The 19,638-nt window shown below is 38.2% G+C and overlaps 1 protein-coding gene across 2 annotated transcripts in view; it reads right to left on the reverse strand.

Moving 5' to 3' along the window:
• Window positions 1-2,651: 2,651 nt before the first annotated feature.
• The window catches only part of ITGA1 (integrin subunit alpha 1), a 201,513-nt gene continuing 184,526 nt past the window's right edge, over window positions 2,652-19,638 (reverse strand). For both annotated transcript variants that reach the window (XM_069095297.1, XM_069095296.1), the window contains 3 exons: window positions 18,897-18,989; window positions 14,738-14,854; window positions 2,652-7,892 (listed from right to left, as the gene is read on the reverse strand). In XM_069095297.1, coding sequence (XP_068951398.1) covers window positions 7,848-7,892; window positions 14,738-14,854; window positions 18,897-18,989 — 255 coding nt within the window. In that variant the 3' untranslated portion in view covers window positions 2,652-7,847. The remainder of the gene's footprint in view (window positions 7,893-14,737; window positions 14,855-18,896; window positions 18,990-19,638) is intronic.

Genomic DNA, 19,638 nt, shown 5'->3' on the forward strand with positions numbered 1-19,638 from the left:
CATCTGTAAAATGAGCTGGAGAAAGAAATGGCAAACTGTTCCAGTATCTTTGCAAAGAAAACCCCAAATGGGGTCATGAAGAGTCAGACATGACTGAAATGACTGAACAACAGCAACACTCTTAGTAGACAGACTTTTCTTCTGCCAGGTTGTAGACAAAAATGGGAATTAGGTTTGTGCCTGGTTTAGTGATTAATCAATCTACTGACACATAATATGGTAGAAAGAATACTGTCTATGGAGTCTAGAGGACTTGGGTTCAAATCCCACCTTGGTTATTACCTTTCTGATCTTGAGAGCAAGCAATTACCTCATCTGTAAAATAATGGGCCTGGACATGATCATCTCTGAAGTCTCCAATAATTTTATAACAGTAATTTATTTTGAATGCTTACTATTTTGCAAGGCACTGAGTTATGGGTTCCATGGGACTAAGACACAGTCCTTGTCCTCAGAGAGTTTAAAGTCAGTCTAGAGGGAGTTTGGGCATGTGATCAACTTTTTTTTCTCTATAAGGAAAATAACCTTACAGGACAAAGTCTGAACTGGGGGAGGGACGATTTGGGGGATGGAATACTATTGCCTCATCAAAATGGTGTGCTAAAAATCAGATTTTAATATTAAAACCCAGTCTATTCTCTGATATATGTATGGATTAAGGAGATGAAGTGGGTGGGATGGGGAGCTGCTTAAGGGATATAGCACTTTCCTTTTATTTGCTGACTCTCTAGGCTCAGGCACTGGGTGTGTTCCAGGCCTCACACAATGGAATCTCTTCCAAGGTTGCCAAGGATGCCACATACTCCCAGGTTTACAGACTCCAGGTAGATCTATAGAAGTGAGGAGCAATTAAATTCTCCTGCTTTCCCATAACAAACTTTCCTCTGTGTGTGTGTGTGTGTGTGTGTGTGTGTACTGAAACAGATACTTTACATGTCATTGTGTATTCTTTTCACAGTTTTTCTCAACCTCATTTTCCCAATTGACATCTACAGGGGAAAGCAGTCTGAATTTGAATAGCAAACATGGGGTTTGCGGGGCAGCAGCAGAGTCCCCCAGTTCTCAGGTCTCACAAGGATGTGACTTCCAGTGCCTGGATGTAGTGCTAGCACATTCCTAGCCAGGAGCACCTCTCAGCCTTCAGTCTATCATTGCCCTGTTAGATAGCTCAGGATTTCACAGGCTCCCTTCAGCCAAAACGTATTGAAGGCCTTGGCAGATAATGGCCTTGCTAAGGAAGCCCCAGACCAAAACAAAAGCCTCCCACTGTGGAGTGGCTGAGGAGAAACCAAATGGAGCACGATGAGATCATGTGTGCCTCTCATTCAAATCAAGCCTCTCATTCCCATTGCCCTGTTCTCATGGCATTGAAATTTCCCAGCCTCTGCCTTTTAAAGATAAAGCAAGGAATTCCTTACAGAGCCTTGAACTGGGTGATTTATCTGCTATTGGACAATGTTTTGATTTGTAATGACTATAAAGCTGATCTGAGGACAGATGGTAAAGCATTTGAAATGCATCAATTCTCCTTTTCATTTCCCCCTGTTTTTTGAGTGATAATTACAATAAGGAATATTATTGTGAGGCTCTCTGGTTGTGATGCAGGGAATCTCTGGCAAGAGAATCTAGGGGGTTAATCTTAACACCTTTTTTTCCTGGCAGACAAGTATTCTCCCATGAGCTTAGAAGTGGGGACCTCACAAAGCCAGAAATACTGCCCATGTAAGATCTTTCACAATAAGACTGACAGATAAGAATCTAAGTACTCTGAATTTCTGGATTAAATTTCAAGTCAGGCAGCTGGGACAGAGGTAGAGATTTTGAATGAACCACAGGAGAGAGATAGAAGAGACTTGGGAAGTCATTCATCTAGTCCAGGGGTATGAAACCTGAGGCCTTATTCTGTGAAGTCTGAATTCAGTCTAAGGGCCATGTGTGGCCTCAAGGCTGCTCCTGATCTAGTCCAACCTTCTCATTTTACTGATGAGGAAATTGAGGCCCAAGGAAGTTTACTAATTGGTGATTTTTCTAAGGTCAAGCAGGTAATAAATACCCAAGGCAGAGTTTGAAATAAGGTCTTCAAACAGTCTGTATATTTATGTATAATAAATGACTTTGTTATTGTTGTTCAGTCAGTGGTGTCCAACTGTTCTCAACTCCATTTAGGGTTTTCTTGGCAAAGATTCCTCCTCCAGCTCATTTTATAGATGAGGAAACTGAGGTAAACAGGGTTAAGTGACTTGCCCAGGGTCACATGGCTAGTGTCTGAGACCAGATTTGAACTCACAGAGTCTTCCTGACTCCAGGACTGATAGTAAAAGACTATTGCAAGATAGTTTTGAAGGGAATTCTATTGAACAAAAACCAGATACTTTCTGCTGAGATCTGTTTAATCTTTATATTATTATTATTATTTAGTGTCCCTGATAGCTCTCTCCAAAGTATAGTATATTTGATGTTCTTAGGGTCCCTTAGTAAATGAAACACTGTATCATAACTCCCTTACTGAGTTTTACTAATCTATGAGGTTTCCATGCCACTGAGATATGTTTTTGGAGACTTATAGGTGAATGAGCTGCTTGTCCAAAATTATACAGAGATTGCATAGAAAGCTGAGGTATTCCCAAAATGACTGACCCATTGACTCAAGCTTTTTTAATTTAAATAAAATACACATTTTATTAAAATTCAATAGACCTAGATTTATTATAAACACAAGTCCTTGGAAACCTCTTTGAAGTGTGAGGTGTGGAGGAAAAGGGACAATGGAGAAGTGTGCTAGGGAGGCTATAGGATGAGGAACAGTTACAAATACAAGGACAATGTATAAAATACTATAAAAACACCAGCCAGAATAAGCCCTTCCTGTTCCTCCCTCTCCTACGCCCTTTAAACAGTGTGCATATTTCAGAGCATATTTTAAAATCATGAAGATATACAGACTAGATCTGCTGTCTGGCCATTACTAGTTTCTCAACTTAGGCTAAATTTGCATATGAAATTCAAATACAGCAGATTACAGTGTATTAGACAAAGAAAGGACAAAGCCTGGCTGGCACTAGACAGCCCTGTGAAAAATCTTATTGGAGCAGTCCTGTGGATGGTATGTGGGCCCCAGAAACATTGGGAGTGGAGAATGTGAGTAGGGCTGCTCAAGACTCAAATTCACTAGATCACAACTTGTGTTTTTTTTTTTCCCTCTTTAATCAAACACTTCTTTCTTCCACCTAAGCCTAAGCCTAAATTTAGACAAAAGAAGTTAGTTCTTTCTTCCTCCTCAAGCTCAAAAATTATTTTTTAAAAAATCCATTGCATCTTTCTGATTCATTCACACCCACAACAAATTTGAACATTTGGTATTTTCCATGAAACTACTCTGCTGAATGAAATTGTCTGGTAGTTTTGGACACCGAGAAAGAAGTCAAAACTGACTAATAACTCTTTGGCAGGGGACAAGGACGTACCTTCTGAAATGAAAAACAAGTCTTGAGATAGCTGAATATGACATGTAAATGGTTTCTTCTTTGAAGTTATTAGAATCAAAACTAGGGCAAGGAAACTGGATTTTGTCCCTGCACACTAAAATTTATAGGGAATTGGGGGTACTTGCATAGTCCATTAGTAGCTAGAAAAAAAATCAAAACAAGCATGCCACCTAGTTAACAAAAATAATTAGTCAGAATAGGAAATTACCATCTGACAGGCAGTTGAAAACTTCCTGTATGTGTGCCTTCCTCCTTTTAGAATGTGAGTTCCTTGAGAGAGGGAATATCTTGCTTTTTTTTTTCCCTATTTGTATCTCCAGTGCTTAACATACAGTAAGTACCTAATAAATACTTTTCATGGCATTTCTTTCCCCCCATGTGAGCTCCTCCCATACTTACTGTTGGTTTTCCAAGAACACTTTGCATTTTATGTTTTGTTCTACTTGAGCAGGGCACAAAGATTCCTAGTTATGGCTCTGAAGCCATGTAGATTCCAGAAAGCTATGATTTTATTGAACTGTGTCACATTGCACAGATATATTTTCAATCTCTTCTTTTTCTTCTTAAGTGCAGAATTTTTATGAATACAAACTTAAGGTCCTAACCTAGGAGCTATGCATCTTGAGCTCTTTATTCTGGCAATGTGTCCCCTATGCACAATATTATCAGTATTGTACGATACAGTGAAATCTTAAGTGTCTTTAAAATTTATGGTACAAAGAAGGAACTGAAAAGCAAATCACAAATGAAGCTAAGGCAATTAGTTAAATAAAAACACTAGCAACATTTTGAAATAAAATATTCTGTTAGTCAATCTGCCCACACAACTTCTAATATGTTTACTCCTTTAAATGCATATATATGTATGTACACATATGCATATTTAATATACACACATACACATGTACATATATACCTATATATACATACATAATGTGTGGCTAAACAGACAATATGGAAATCTTTTTAGGAATATACTTTTGCTGTTTCTCTACTTAGTTTTTAGTCATAGTTCCAAGTATAATAAATGAATTAATGTTTAGGTAACTGCCATATTGTAAGGTAAATCAAAAGACAGATGAAGTTTGAGATCATATGCAAAGTTAGCAAAGAAAACTATTTTTTATTTTTTGTATTTAAATATGAAAACTTCATACTTAATTGATACTGGATTTATTTGCTTTAATAGCAGATAGAGCTGGCCTTGAAGTCAAGAAGGTCTGGGTTGTTTCTGTCTCTCCTCTGAATGTATATATACATGTGTGTGTTTTCGTGTGTGTGTGTGTGTGTGTGTGTGTGTGTGTGTGTATTCGGCAAGTTACTTCAACTCTTGACACTCTAAGCAATTCTCTTAAAACCTTAAGTTCCAGAAAAGGTGCTGCCTGCTGCCCTGCATTGGTAGGGGGAGTTTTCTTATTAATACACAGATGTTACTTTTTGTTTCTACCCCTATGGTTGAAAATGGGGTTGCAATGATTTCTGTGTAGAAAGAGCAGGTAATCACATACTTTGTATGACTTGAGGGGACACTAGGAAGTTGCCTAGATCCTAAATATTTCTCTTACCATTTTTCACAGTATTTGAAATTCTACCATTGAAACTTTCTTCCATTGGATCAATAAGCATATTCTTTTAAAACACAAACACCCTATGGGAAAGTTGAAGCATTGCCTTAGTGTGAATTAGGATCATATATATATAGAGAGCTAGACCTTGGAAGTCTTCTAGTCTGAGCACCTCATTTTATAATAGAGGAAACTGAGGCTGAGAGGTTAATTATCCCAGTCACTTTGATTTCTGCTTAAGAACGAGTTGGGATAAGAACACTGAGGTAATATTAATTTTGATAAGCAAGAGGCATCAAAAGGAAGTGGTAATCTTGGCATAAAAGGATGGCATATGAAGGGAATGTCAAAGTGGAGATTTAGGAGCAAGTAACAGGTACCATGAAAGGACTGTGTCTATGGGCAACAGGAGTGAGAATGTGTTCAGTAAGTGTATAAGAGGTGAGAAAGGGAAGATGGGAGGGCATGATTAATCTTACTATTACCATACTATAGTATCATTGCTATACTATAGTATAGGTATAGATATAGATATAGAAATGTTAGAAAATTGGGCTGACTGAATTAGAGCACCTGTAGTTGGGGCTTTGAAGTCATATCAGCTATTGACTTGTGTTTTTGTTATTTACTTTATTTTTCCCTAGAAATAACCATAGAAAAATTCTGATTAACTAAAGCTCTCCTTTACTAGGTTCTGGCCAATTGAGTTTTTACTACAATAAGCATACTGGACGGGATGTAGTATCAACTGGAAAGCTGTTTTAAAATTTGAAGGTACAGCAGTAGCTCACACATAAAGGCAGCTCTGATCAGGTCACCTCCTTATTCAATAAACACCAGTGCTCTCATCTCAAGAATCAAATATAGAACGATCCTTGACGTTCAAAGACCTTCACATCCTGGTTTCCTACCTTCCCAATCTTTCTACACCTTAGTCCTCCCTCCTCCCCACATACTCTGTGGTCCAGTGACAATGGCATCCTTGCTGTTCCTACACAACACATTCCATCTACGGACTCTGGGTAATTTCTCATGCTTGGAATAGTCATCCTTCTTATTTCCACTTCTTGGCTTCCTTCAAGTTCTAGCTAAAATCCCATTTTCTTGGAGAAACCTCTCCTGATCCTTCTTAATATTGTTGCCTTCTCTCTGCTGATTCTTCCCCATTTATCCCGTAATGTATCTTTTTGTATATAGTTGCTTTCATATTGTTTCCCTTACTAGACTGTGAGCCCCTTGATAGCTGGAACTATCTTTTGCCTTCCTTGTATTCTTAGCACTTAGCGCAGGGCCTGGCACATGGTAGACACTTACTAAATGTTTATTGACTGACAGAATTACTGTACACATTCATTTGGTGTCACTGCCACAGAAAATAAATGGATTATACATGGCAGCTTGTATTCTGATTAACTCTATTTTCCTTAGGAAAATTACTTGAAAAGAAAAGATAAACATGGAGCAGTGACTTCTTGTTGTTGCCAACTTTCAAACACAAAATGCTTTAAATATATTTCTAGTTATCTTTTTAATATATATGTACTTATACATACATATATGTATATGTACATACATACATATATGTAGCTCATGCACTGGAAACACTCTTTGGTGAAGTCTTCTTTTAAAATGGAATTTTGTCTTTTACAGAACCAAAGAAATCTATTTGACAAAAATAATCCTCAAGAAACAGAATAAAAAACACAAAATAAAATAAAATAAGATAAAAAACCCTGTCTTAGTTTTTGGATTTGACCAACCCTGTACCAAGGACCCTCAGAGAACTCCTTCTTTGGGCTGCCTTAGAAAACGGGAATTCTGGCTTCCTCAGAGCTCAAAGCTGATCCACAGAGGTCCAACAGGTATTTAATAGTCATTTACCAACCATGTCCCATTTTCAGAAACTCATTTCATCATACCCCTCACACTGCATTCTTAGAGAATAATCACATCTCATTTTTAAAGGTACACATAAAATTAAAAATGGTTTTTAAGCGTTTTTTCGCTACCATGAAATTTTACATTGATGCTGAAAGCTCAAAAATGCAAGTTCAGTGTGCCCTGTAAAAGCTTAGAAACCCAGCCATTCAGTGTGCTTATTTTCTAGCAGAGCTTCATTCTCAACCTGGGATAGAATTTCAGCCGGAGAGACCTTGCTTTCTAGACACCCTGGGAAATGAACTTTTCCATGCACAGAAATTGACCCAAAGGCTACCTGCTGTATGACCCTGCTTCATTGTATGTTTTGTCTCCTCTGTGTCATGAGTCCATGTTACAGAACATCTTCTCCCTTGAGATCAGTTGTGCATGATAGGAAATGACCCTAGCAAGCAAGCCCTTTCCTGGCATGTACATGCATGTTCAAACTCTGAAAGTCTAGATTTCCATTGGGGTGAGAGAAAGAGAGTCTAACTTGTATTCTTCTGGAGGAAAAATCAAAACAAAACAAAACATGTTTCCAGGAACCTGACATCTTTTCCTTCATTCCTGAAGCACATTTGAATAGGTTGTCCTTCCTATTCAAAACATTTTGTAATCATAAATTCAATTACTCAGCAAAAATGAGTAATTGTTTAAAACTATTTCCTGATATTTTACAAATATAAATTTATGGCTGTCTTTTGGAATCATTCTTGATCTGTTTTTTCCCCCCTGGATGATTAATTCCTTGATAGAATAAAGGTATGTGACCCTGTAGATGATAATTACATTTCGACTTTTTCTGGTCACAAATTTGAAACAAGCCTGAGGACAGATCATTGAACAATTGCTATTTTTTTCTCTCTGGCATGGAATTTCATTTTTCCATCTTCTTCTTTAGTGGCCTTTTGAAGAATCCAATCTGTAAAAAAATAAATAAATATAATTTGATATCAAGATTTGGGAAGTAAATGCTAATAAAAATATTAAAATAATAATTGACTACATTATTAAAATTGATAATGTTATGGTTATAATGTGTTATTAGCATTATCATTAATAAGGCAGAATAGTGTACTGAATAGAGAACTGAAAAACAGCCACATTTCAAAAAAAAAAAAAGGAAAAATCAGATAAATGGTACCTCTTAGCTATGATACTCATAGTAGTCCTAGGCCTTTGTTGATTAAATCAACAAACTGTTTCAAACACTTTGAAAGGTGTGTTTGTCTCAGGGTAGTTCTGGGCCCCGACCCAGAAAAGACTCTGAGATGGTGGGTGGGGGGTTTTGGTGGATGGAGAGTGGAAGTTAAAAATCCTTACAAAGGTGATAGAAAACAGCTCCGGAATTTTCTATGTACCATAAGTCTTCTCTGATAAGTCCCTCCTCTCACACTTACTATCTGTGTCATTCTGAGCAGGTCACTCAATTTCTTCGTGCCCTAGGCAACTTTTTAAGACTATAAATAACAAAGCAAATTGGGCAGCTAAGTAGCACAGTGGATAGAGTGCCCCTGGAGTCAGGAGTCACTCCACTGGCCTCAGGTACTATCTGTGGCATCCTGGGCAAGTCACTTAACCCAGTTTGCCTCAGTTTCCTCATCTGTAAAATGAGCTGGAGAAGGAAAAAGCAAATCACTCTAGAATCTTTGCCAAAAAATCCCCAAATGTGGGGGATTGACATGACTGAGTAGCAACAACAAGCAAAGCAAATGCTGACCAGCATTCGTATCTACGAGATGGCTTTTCCTCACACTAATGAGATCACAGGTGAAGGCTGTAAATTTTACTTTAGTCATTTATTAGAAATTTTTGGTATAGTAATTCACCAAAAGTTAATTATCACTTTTACTACATGCCAATGTACTTGCAACATCTGTCAAATTATTGCCATTCTTGGAAAATTTTGGTTGGTCAAAGACATTTCTTTCCTAGCAAAATGACAAAATAAACCTTGTACCAACACGTGTTTTATGAGGCACACCCCATAACCGGTAGTTTCCCCTCCCTTTCCATTGTTCTTTTTCTCAAAGTAGAAGATAAATTCCCCAGCAACTATCTGATGAGCATAAGACAAGGTTAGCTAAGGATATGCTAGCAAGCTCTAGCAACAGCCAGGGTTGGTAGAACTTGCTAAGCACCTGGGCCAACTTTTCTACTGTCAGATTTTCCTTAGTTAGAGAGCTAGTAAGTAGGCAGTAAGCAGCAAGTAGAAAGAGTGCTGTTCTGGAAGTCAAGAAGACCCCAGTTTGAATCCTGCCTCAGATACTTAACTGGTAACATGACCCTGGATAAGTCACCTTTCTCAGACTCAGTTTCTTCATCTGTAAAATAGTACCTACCTTACAGGGTTGTAGTGAGAAGATAACACATATAAATACATGTTATATAAATTCTAGATATTATTATAACCTCTTTGCATATCCATAAATATAAGGGTTCAGGACAGGGCAGGTTCAGGAGGTTCAATCCATCCTGTAGCTGCTGGTGTATGGAGTCTGCTCCAGACCTGAGTCAACTACAGAGGCTTGAGTGTGTTCTGGGCTGCTAGGAGGGTGCCAGAACCCCCTGGGGAGAAAAGGTGATACTCTGCAGAGGCTTATGGGTCATGGAGAATTCTGAAACAGTTTTTTTTTTACCATCTTTATGAGGATATTTAGATTTCCCTTAACTCCTCACCAAACCTCACATGCCATCTTAGAGTCATCTGGGCAGTGGGGGCCAGAATGAACCCATCTGCTCTGAGGTAGACATGCCTTTCAAACTGTGTGACATTCCTAAAGCCTTTGGAGATTTAATCAACAGCATAATCTAGCTACCTGGGCATCACAGACACAGAGTTTCCATTTGTCAAACATTTCCCCTCTTTGAAACGTGATTTTTTGTTAGAAACATAACTCTAAAAAATCACTGTACAAAGCTCTCCTACCAATCACTCCATTTCAAGTAGAGCTGAACAGGTGCCAATTTCCATTTTATTGGATCAATCAATTTCTCAACAAGCATTTTTTTAAGCTAGATAAACCTGACTCAGTTGTAACCAGTGAGGGGCACAAAGGGCTGTGCCCTAGAGTGGTGGCAGCATCCTGAGGGAGGGTGGCATACTTCCAGTTTAAGGGACTCACCTCTCCTGGAAGCTGCCATCCCCAGGTCCCTCTTCCTAGGCCTTTGCCTAGCTGTTTTCAATTCGATTTCATGTAGGCACATGCCAAGATGCCTGATGCTTTTGTAATCTAAAACCTTCTGCATCTGCCTTTGAAAAGAACTTCTGGGACATGAAGTTATAACTAACTTGAAATAGATGTTTAGTATTATTTTTCCCCCTAAATGTTTGTCCTAGAGTCACTATGAAATCCATCTCCACTTCTCCACACCTATCACCAGCAGCTATATTCTAGTGGGAGAAATCTTGGGCCTGCTAAGCTCCAAGATGAGGCACCTAAGAGTGTACTTTGTACTTTTCTCCATCAATTAAAAGTCTCAGTCTCATAACAACCTTTACAGAAAGGGGTTTGTTTGTTGGTGTATATATATATAAAGCAATCAAGGTTAAGTAACTTGCCAGGTGTTTCTGGGTAGGTGCTAAGTGTCTGAGCCCAGAATTGATCCCCAGGTCGTCCTGACACTGGAGCCGGTGCTCTTACTTGCTGTGCTACCTGGCCGCCCCTGTTGGTATATATTTTAACAACTGTTTCTCTGTGAAAAAAAATATCTACAACATATTTTTAAGTTTAAGCTACATTATTACACTTTCTTAAGTCTAGAAAAATCAATATAATAAATCAAACAAGTCCTGATTTGTAGCATTTGCCAACTTTTGAAGTGTCACCTCACACTGAAAATTTGACACTCTCGTTGTGAGGGCTGAGCTGGTTTCAAACACTCCCCTACTTATATACAACATACACAGCTGTGCTACATGGTCCAATACGACAGTATTTGTATCTTGACCTCAGAGAAGTCAGATGGTAAATAGTCTTCATTTTATTCTTTACTTTCTCAGGTAGATTGGACAGTGTGGTATAGCTGAAAAGATATATGCTTTAGTGTTGGCAACTGGGTTCAAATGCTACCTATGTTACATAGTGTCTCTGAGACTTGGTTTCTTCAACTATAAAAAAAAAGGAATTGAGCTAGATGACCTTGAATGCCCCTTTCAACTCTAAGTCCAAAGATCCTATGGACTCAAGGCAAGGTTGTGAATTAGGCCTTCCTAGGTCCTTAGCCTCTCCCTGTATTGCTCATTCTCCCCCACTGTCTCAATCCCTATTCCAGGTGACTTGAAGTTCTCTTCCTTCTGTCCAAACTTATTTTCAGAAATGAAATCATTTATGGAAAGATGTAAATGACTGATAAGATTATAGGCATAATACCCTCCTAAGAGGATCTGCTTGTTAATAGAGAGCATAGTATTAAGTAAAAGGAATGCTTAATCAGTGGTGGATTTCAGGTCTTTGCATTTGAAATAATCAAAAAACGTTGTTGGGACAGCTAGGTGTCACAGTGAATGGAGCAGCAGCCCTGGAGTCAGGAGAACCTGAATTCAAGTGCGGCCTCAGATAGTTGACATTTACTAGCTGTGTGACCTTGGGCAAGTCACTTAACCCCAATTGCCCTGCCTTCCCCCCTTTTAAAAATGTTGTTATTGTTATTATTGAAATAGTTCAAAGAAAAGTTTTTTGAGAGAGGTAAGAGGGTCTTTTGGGGTGTGGGGCACCCTGATCGAGCTTGTCCCTCAGCATGCCATTAATGTTCTTGGTAATTTCATTCTGGAGGGAAACTTGCTAGGACAATGAAACTCCATGAATGCCCCATCAGCCGACCTCCACAAGACTTTTAGAAACTGCTTATAATCACAGGAGAATCACTACTGATCTGTCTGAATTTCTGCTTTAGGGAAATTTAGGGAATCAGGGAGTTGAAGGTTGGTTCTGAAAGGTGTGTTCTAGTCCTGGATAAATTTTATGGGCTATTCTGGCCATAGATCAGTACAGATCATCTGTGCTTACTCTAGACTAAGCCTACAAGTCATCAAGGCCCCAAGGTTCACCTAGTGCCTTCTTTGAATGAAGGTCAGTGTCTACCTGGCAGGAAGACTGAGGATTTCAACACAGTCAAATTCTTACTCAAGATGAAAGGTAGCAATCTGGAAGGGACCTTTCAAGTCATCTAGTTCAACATTTATTTTTCAGATGAGGAAACTGTGACCAAGGAAACACTGATAGTAAGTGCTAGACCCTAGATATAATAAACCCAGTTTCCCTGGGTCCAAATATAGCTGGCTTTATTCTGTGCCATATTCTTGATCTCTGGTGTGTTAGAGGCAGGCAGGAAACATCTGAACAACTCATCATACGTATTGAACAGGATATCCTATAAAGGACTGAGTATTCTTAGCTATATGTTGCATTCTTGTAGCCTGGTAACATAGGAGGGGGATGGAATTGTAGGAGGAAAATGCTTTTGGGTACTTGTTTACAAGCTTCACTAAAAACTCCAAGAAGTCACAGCAATGAACCTCTCATAGTTTATCCAAATTTCAGTTCCAATATGCTCTTTCTCTTTTTAAAGTGGCATCCTTAGTAATAGGCAATGAAGGCCAAGGAATCATTCTAACTCATGAGTAGCAGACTATGTTATGAATTTCACACAGAAATAAATAAGCAGTGGCCACCATCTTAGTTGAAGACCTATTAAAACTGGGTACAAGATTAGCCTGAAATTAAGCCCCATCACATTTACAGTAAACCAGGATTTGTGCGCCACACTGTGGCCGAGAGAGGTATTGCAGAAAGTGCTATTTCGCCAAAGTAATAATTCTGGTAAGAAGGGGTAAAAAAAAACAAAAAAAACAAAAAAAAACCCTTATTCCCTAAGGTTGTTGGAGAAAGACGAGAGATCCATCTACTTGCTAATGAAGATTTAAATGGTTTTGTAGATCCTTTGCCTCCTCTACCACTCCCAAAAGGGAAGCCATGTACCACATGAAAAATAATTTGAACTGGAAAGGACAGAGAAAGAATGACATTCTTTTATAGACACAATAACACACCATAGACTTCCAGAACTTCAGAATGAGAATGGACCTCAGAGACCCTTTCATGACTGGAGGTTATTAACATAGGATACATGAACTTTGCTTTTAAAAGGCATATATTTTGATAACTCTCAATATAATTGGTTTCCTTTAAAAAAAAACGTTATTCTGAGAAAGATTCCATAGTTTTCACTAGTGGTGTTAAACTCAGATAGAAATTGGAGCCACTAAACCATGCATAAGGATCCCTCTGGCAGCATGCTGACTTAGAAAATCACACATTAACATTAATTAATTTTTGCTTATTTTGTAAAATATGTCTCAATTCCATTTTAATCTGTTTCAGATCCCACTTGGGAGTGTTACAGGCTGCAAATGCTGCCTGTTTGTTACCTCTGGTCTTTCCCAGACTGCCAAAGGGGTTCACCATTTCCCCAAAAGATGAAAATTCCATTTTTAACATTAACTTTGGGGGCTGCCATCTCAAACTGTTGGTTCATATTGAGCTTGACATTTCCTAACGGCCCAATATTCTTTTCATCAGTTTTGTCACAATTAAATATGGTGACATCTTCTTGGGAATGTGTACTAGGGTAAAAAGATGATATAGTTGGTTTAATTATTGGGAAAGTGCCCAAATGAACAAGTACCAGAAATTTATGTTTTAATGTATTAGGGTTTGTTTTTTGTTGTTATGTTTTCATTATTTTAGGAGGTAAAATAGTAGGTAACATAAACTTGACATAGAGAAACCCCAGAGAGCCAACAAAGCCCCAGTTCAAGTCCTGCCAGAGACATGACCTGGTTGGACATGGTTGAGTAGTGATGTAGGCAACTCTTTCCTATTATCAGTTACAGATGTGATGAGCTGCGTTGGTAAAAGGAGTTTCATTTGGGAATTCTCTCTACCAGTGAAATCACTGGTCTGTGTTCCCATCCATTTCTCAATGTTCTATGTGTTGTTGTTCAGTCATTTTTGTTTTGTCTGACTTCATTTGGGGTTTTCTTGGCAAATATATTGGAGTAGTTTTCCATTTCTTTCTTCAACTCATTTTATAGATGAGGAAACTGAAGTGAATAGGGTTAAGTGACTTTCTGAGGGTCACACAGCTAGTGAGTGTCTGAGGCTGGATTTGAACACAGGAAGAGTAGTCTTCCTGACTCTAGGCCCAGTGCTCTATCCACAATGCCATCTATCTACCCCTTAATGTTCTATACAATTTGCAAACCAATAAAGTATAGTTTTCAATAGATTTCTATTCACTCTTCATTTAATAAACACAATAGTCTTAATTCTGCTTTATTATGCTAATGGTATGACTCAAAGGATTGTGCAAAATATTCCCCTGTACCTTCACTGTAATGGAGCCTTAGGTGTAAAAAAAACAGATTTCTACAAAAAATTAATTGGGGACTAGAAAATGAGGCAGAATTAAATCTTGTGAAATAGGAGGTCTCCCTGGTTCTTGGTTCATTCACAAAAGTTCTATTTACAAACAACTTTCCAGGTACATGTTTCTTCTAAGGTAAATTATAGAGACCTATGTGTGTATATGCATAGATAGACATATATGTACTCATATATATCTCCACACAGAAGCAAAAGCAAAATCTGATTTTGAAGGTACAAACAGTAACACCCAATCAATGCAGGACATTTTCCTAACCACGTATCTGTTAGTGATGATTTCTTCAACTATAAGAGGAAAATAAGTAGAAAGAGCGCTCACCTTCCATAGTGCTAATATAAGGAGCATCAGTAGCAGGAATCCTGCAAAAGCACTCAGAAGGATTACCCATAATGGCACTTGGCCAGGTAGAAGATCTTTTGAAATTTGAATAGCCAGCTGAAAATCATGAAGGCAGACAGTCAAAAGCACAAAATGTCATTTCAAGCCATCAAAACAGACTAATTATGATGTTATTATAGCAGTTGCAATGCCTAATTAGCAATATAATTATTCTAAACAGTGTATAGAGAGTATTTCAAGTATACATTATAAAGTTGAACATATTTCCACATTCCCAAATTTATATCATATAAATTCTACTCTTAATGAAAATGTATTTGTAGCTGGATTTGGAGTCAGGAAGACCTGGATTCAAATCCTGTCTCTAATATTGACTGTGTAACCTTGAAGAACTCACTTAACTCTGAGCTCTTACTTGCTCATCTGTAAAATGGGAATGATATCTGTATTATCTTATTTGTATCACTGATACATATAATATCTATATACTGTATTACTGTGTGTCAGAGGTTAACTGTGGAGATCAAATGACACAACGTATGAAAAGCATTTTGCAAATTTTAAGCACTCTATATATGGGCTTGGAATCAGGAAGATTCATCTTCCTTAGTTCAATCTGGCCTCAGGCACTTACTAGCTGTGTGACCCTGGGTAAGTCACTTCACCCTGTTTGCCTCAGTTTCCTCATCTTTAAAAATGATCTGGAGAAGGAAATGGCAAACCACTCCAGCATCTTTTCCAAGAAAACCCCAAATGGGGTCATGAGGAATTGGACATGACTAAAATGACTGAATAATTATGAAGATATTCACAATCTCATCCTCCATCGAATTAATATGCAGCAAAACTTCAAGTAACTAATATGCAAGGGGTTAATTGACTTTCTGATTGACTTAGCACTAACCAGAAAATATTTGTTTCAAATTTTGTCATTGAAAAATCAAGAATAGAGGACATAAACTAATAGGCTCTTAGGTGTGGAAGAAACCTTAGAGATCTAATGCTTTCAATATGCAGTTCAGGAAATTCAGAGTTTTTAACTTGTTTTTACTTGTCACATAGCTTAGAAGGGGCAAAATTGGGACTAGAATTTATCTCTTTATTTCCAATACAAAGTTTTTTTTTAAATCCCATTTTCCATTCCACTACATGATTCCCCTCCGTATTACATGTTGAACATGGCTGCATTATTCTTTGGCAATTAGGGCTCCATTAGGTCAGAGTTAACCCTCCAAGACCGTGGAGTGAACAGAGTTGGCTTTTTTCTTTCCCTTCTTCCTCTGATGTCAGGTCACTTCCCAACTCTCAGGGGTTTCCTTCTGTGGCAGATGTCATCAGAGAACCTTTCCTCCCATTTCCCATGATATCATTCCTTCCCTCTTATCACCAAGGGGCTTTTCTGTGCCTCCCATTTGAGAGCCCCTGAGATAACAGAAGTAGAGGCAATGTGGTAATTATAGGGAAATGAGCATTGATGGAGAATCAGAAGATGCCAGTGCAAATTTGGCTTCTGTCACTTTGTATCTGTGACAGAGGTAAATTCAGTTCACTTCTCAGGGACTCAGTTTCCTCAATTGTGAACTGAGGGGGCAGGACTAGAGGGATATGATCCTAAGTTAGTTCACAACAACAACAAACATGTTGTTCAGGCATTTTCAGTTGTGTCTAACTCTTCATGACCAATTTTGGGTTTTCTTGGGCAAAGATAACGGAGTAGTTTGCCATTTCCTTCTCCAGCTCTTTTTTTAAAGATGAGGAAACTGGGGTGGCTAGATGGTGCAATGAGAGGAGCAGGTCCTGGAGTCAGGAGGACCTGAGTTCAAATCCGGCCTTAGACACTTAACACAAAAATTAGCCATGTGACACTTAGCCCCAATTGTCCCGCCTTTCCCCTTCCAAAAAAGCAAAAACAAACAAAAAAATAAAGATAAGGAAACTGAGGCAAACAGGATTAAGTGACTTGCACAGGATCACACAGATAGAAAGCTTCAAGAGGAAGGATCTGAATCTCTGTCTTGCTGATACCAAGCCCAGTTTGCTAGATGTGTAGGGAGATCCCAAGGACTAGGGCATGGTGAGGAGCAAATGAGCATTTATTGAGGGAGTGTTTATTGTCTTCCAGGCACTGTGCATTAGAAGACAAAAGCTTGCACCCCACTCTACTTCAGCATAAACAAAATAACTACAAGGTATACTGGGAAAAAGCAGTAGGAGCTGAGAGGACTGCTATTGTCATTGTTGCTCAGTCATTTTTCAGTTGTGTCTGATCCTTTGTGACCCCACTTAGGGTTTTCTTGGCAACAATACTGGAGGGGTTTGTCATTTCCTTCCCCAGCTCATTTCACAGATAAGGAACTGAGGCAAAAAGAGTGAAGTGACTTGCCCAGGGTCACGCAGCTAGTAAATATCTGAGGTCAGATTTGAACTCAAAAAGATGAGACTTCCTGACTCCAGGCCTGGTTCTCTATCCACTGAGCCACCCAGCTGCCCTTCTTAATAACTGGCAATACTTAACATTGCTTTTCCTCTGATAAGAGGTTTCATTTTTCTGATTCAAAGGGAGAGCTAATGATGAACATTCTAGACTTGTCAGGCTAGTAGGGGGACGCACACTTATGCAGAAGACACTGATCAGTGCCTCTCTGATTGCAGTATGTAGATCAATTATGTCAAACTGAAATAGAAATGGGGGCCACACAGTAATTTAAAAAACCACATATTAACATTATCTGTATTCTATTGCATTTTTGTTTATTTTGTTAGATACTTTCCAATAATATTTTAATCTGGTTCAGGTTATCCTGAGGTGTGTTGCAACAGGGGATTTGATAACTCTGATGTAGACTACTGCCTAAATGATACCATAACAGTGATCAAAGTAACATACAGTATAAGCAGATTCTGTAGCCAGAATCATATGATTTTAGGTAATTCAACACCTTAATTTTACAGGTGAGGAAATTTAGGCTGAGATAAAAGAAGTGAGAGACTTGTCGGGAGCGAACTTAGAGTTCATCTTATTCCACGCTCCTCGTTTCCCAGGTGAAAAAACAAGGCCTTGAGAGTTTTTGCTTGAGATTACACTGGTAGCAAGTGGCAAGGCAGTGATTCCAAACTTGGGCTTTGGTTTCAACATTGTCCAGTTACAAATCGAGCGATGTTTCCATTGAACCACACTGCTACCCCTGGTCATGCAGCTGTTAAGTATTATTAATAATTAATTAATAATATGTTATTAGAATAATCCAGGTTTCCTGACTGTACCCTGAATATGTTATAAATCCTTTAAGCAATGTTTATTTTCTTTGCAGTGGTCACTTAACTTCCCTTTGAAGATATCCATGGATGGGGAACTCTGTGTTCTTGAAGCAGCCCATTCAGCTTTTGGAAAACATTAATTGTTAGGGAGTTTTTTCTTAGGGTGTATTAAAATCTGCCTTCCTTTGGCCCTGCCCTCCAGGGCAAAAAATAACAAATCTAATCTCTTTTCCTCAATGCAAATCTTTAAATATAAACTATTTGCACCAGTGTTGTTAGTTTTAGAAATAGTTCTCTTTAAGATCAAATGAGTCTAACCTGGGTTCAAATTCCACCACTGATACCTACTGATCTTGGCAAGTCAACTTTCTAGAACTAAATTTTCTTATAAACTATATGCATATCTGTGTAGTATTCAAACACTTCTAAACAATATGCTTTTCAAGGATGTTTTTCACATGTCAATTGCAGTTCCATATGTCTCTTTTAAGAAAGGGTAATTCTAAACGTATCCTTGATGATCAATGTAAATAGTAAAAACATGAGTGTACTGCAATGGTTAGAAGCTATAAAGACAAACAGTATGCACAGTATGTTGATAGATTTAATAGGATTGTGCCTCAGAAAGTTGATTTGCCTAAGGTCAAAGGTTAATAGGTAAATTGCATGGTTGTGCCAGTTTACTATACCTTAGAATTGGACTAAAATCATATGCTAGGCTAATGAATTCCAATTTTAAGAAGGGGAGAAAAGTGCTTGACATTTAAACCTGGAGCAGTACCTTTCTTCCACTGCTTTAGGTGGGATGTACAATTATTAACTTCACATCATAAAATGCAGAGTGAAACCTAGAATGTTTTCAGAATTAATACCTCCTTACCTCTCTTTTCTGATTCCCAGTACTTAACACCAGTGATGAGTTTTCACTACGAAGTTCCGCCTTTATAGTAAGGTTTAAACTGGAAAAGCTTGCCTGCAAAGACAACAGGTGGGATTTCTGTTAGCATTTATTGCAACAAAACTAAACCCAAATCATATTTAAGTCATAGCCTTCATTTTTAAGTGTGGGAGTTTTCATTTCCATGTCCTTTTCCTCCCTGGAGTTACTGATATTTCTTTCACGCTTCTTAAGAAAACAGAACTTGAAAAGAAATATAAAAAAGTAGAAAATAAGCCTGATTAGAATTATCTTTGGAAAAAAGAAACCAACAGTTTTTCAGAAATTAATAGAACTTTTTAGGGTAAAAACTGTACCTAGTAAGGTGGAGACATTTATAGAGATCCTTGCAGTCAGAGACTAGACATTTCAATTTTGCATTTGCATCATTAGTACTTAATGAAGTGACTGACTCATAATAGATGTTTAACAAATGCCTATTGATTGATTGATAGTAGAACTTGTTATCATACACATCTGGCTGTAAAAGGAGTCAAATTATATCCACCAAAATAGATAATGAAAATCTGATATTTCATAGGGGTCACATGGGTATTAGTTCCCCCCCCCCCCCAAGGCAATAAGTTAAGTGACTCACCAAGGTCAGACAGCTAGTAAATGTCAAGTGTGTAAAGTTGGATTTGAACTCGGGTTCTCCTGACTCTAGGGGTGATGCTCTATCCAC

The sequence above is a fragment of the Petaurus breviceps genome, unplaced genomic scaffold (assembly GCF_028583685.1).
Source record: "Petaurus breviceps papuanus isolate PSGF00001 unplaced genomic scaffold, PetGlider_PUasm1.0 226, whole genome shotgun sequence".
In the NCBI taxonomy this organism is placed as follows: Eukaryota; Metazoa; Chordata; class Mammalia; order Diprotodontia; family Petauridae; genus Petaurus; species Petaurus breviceps.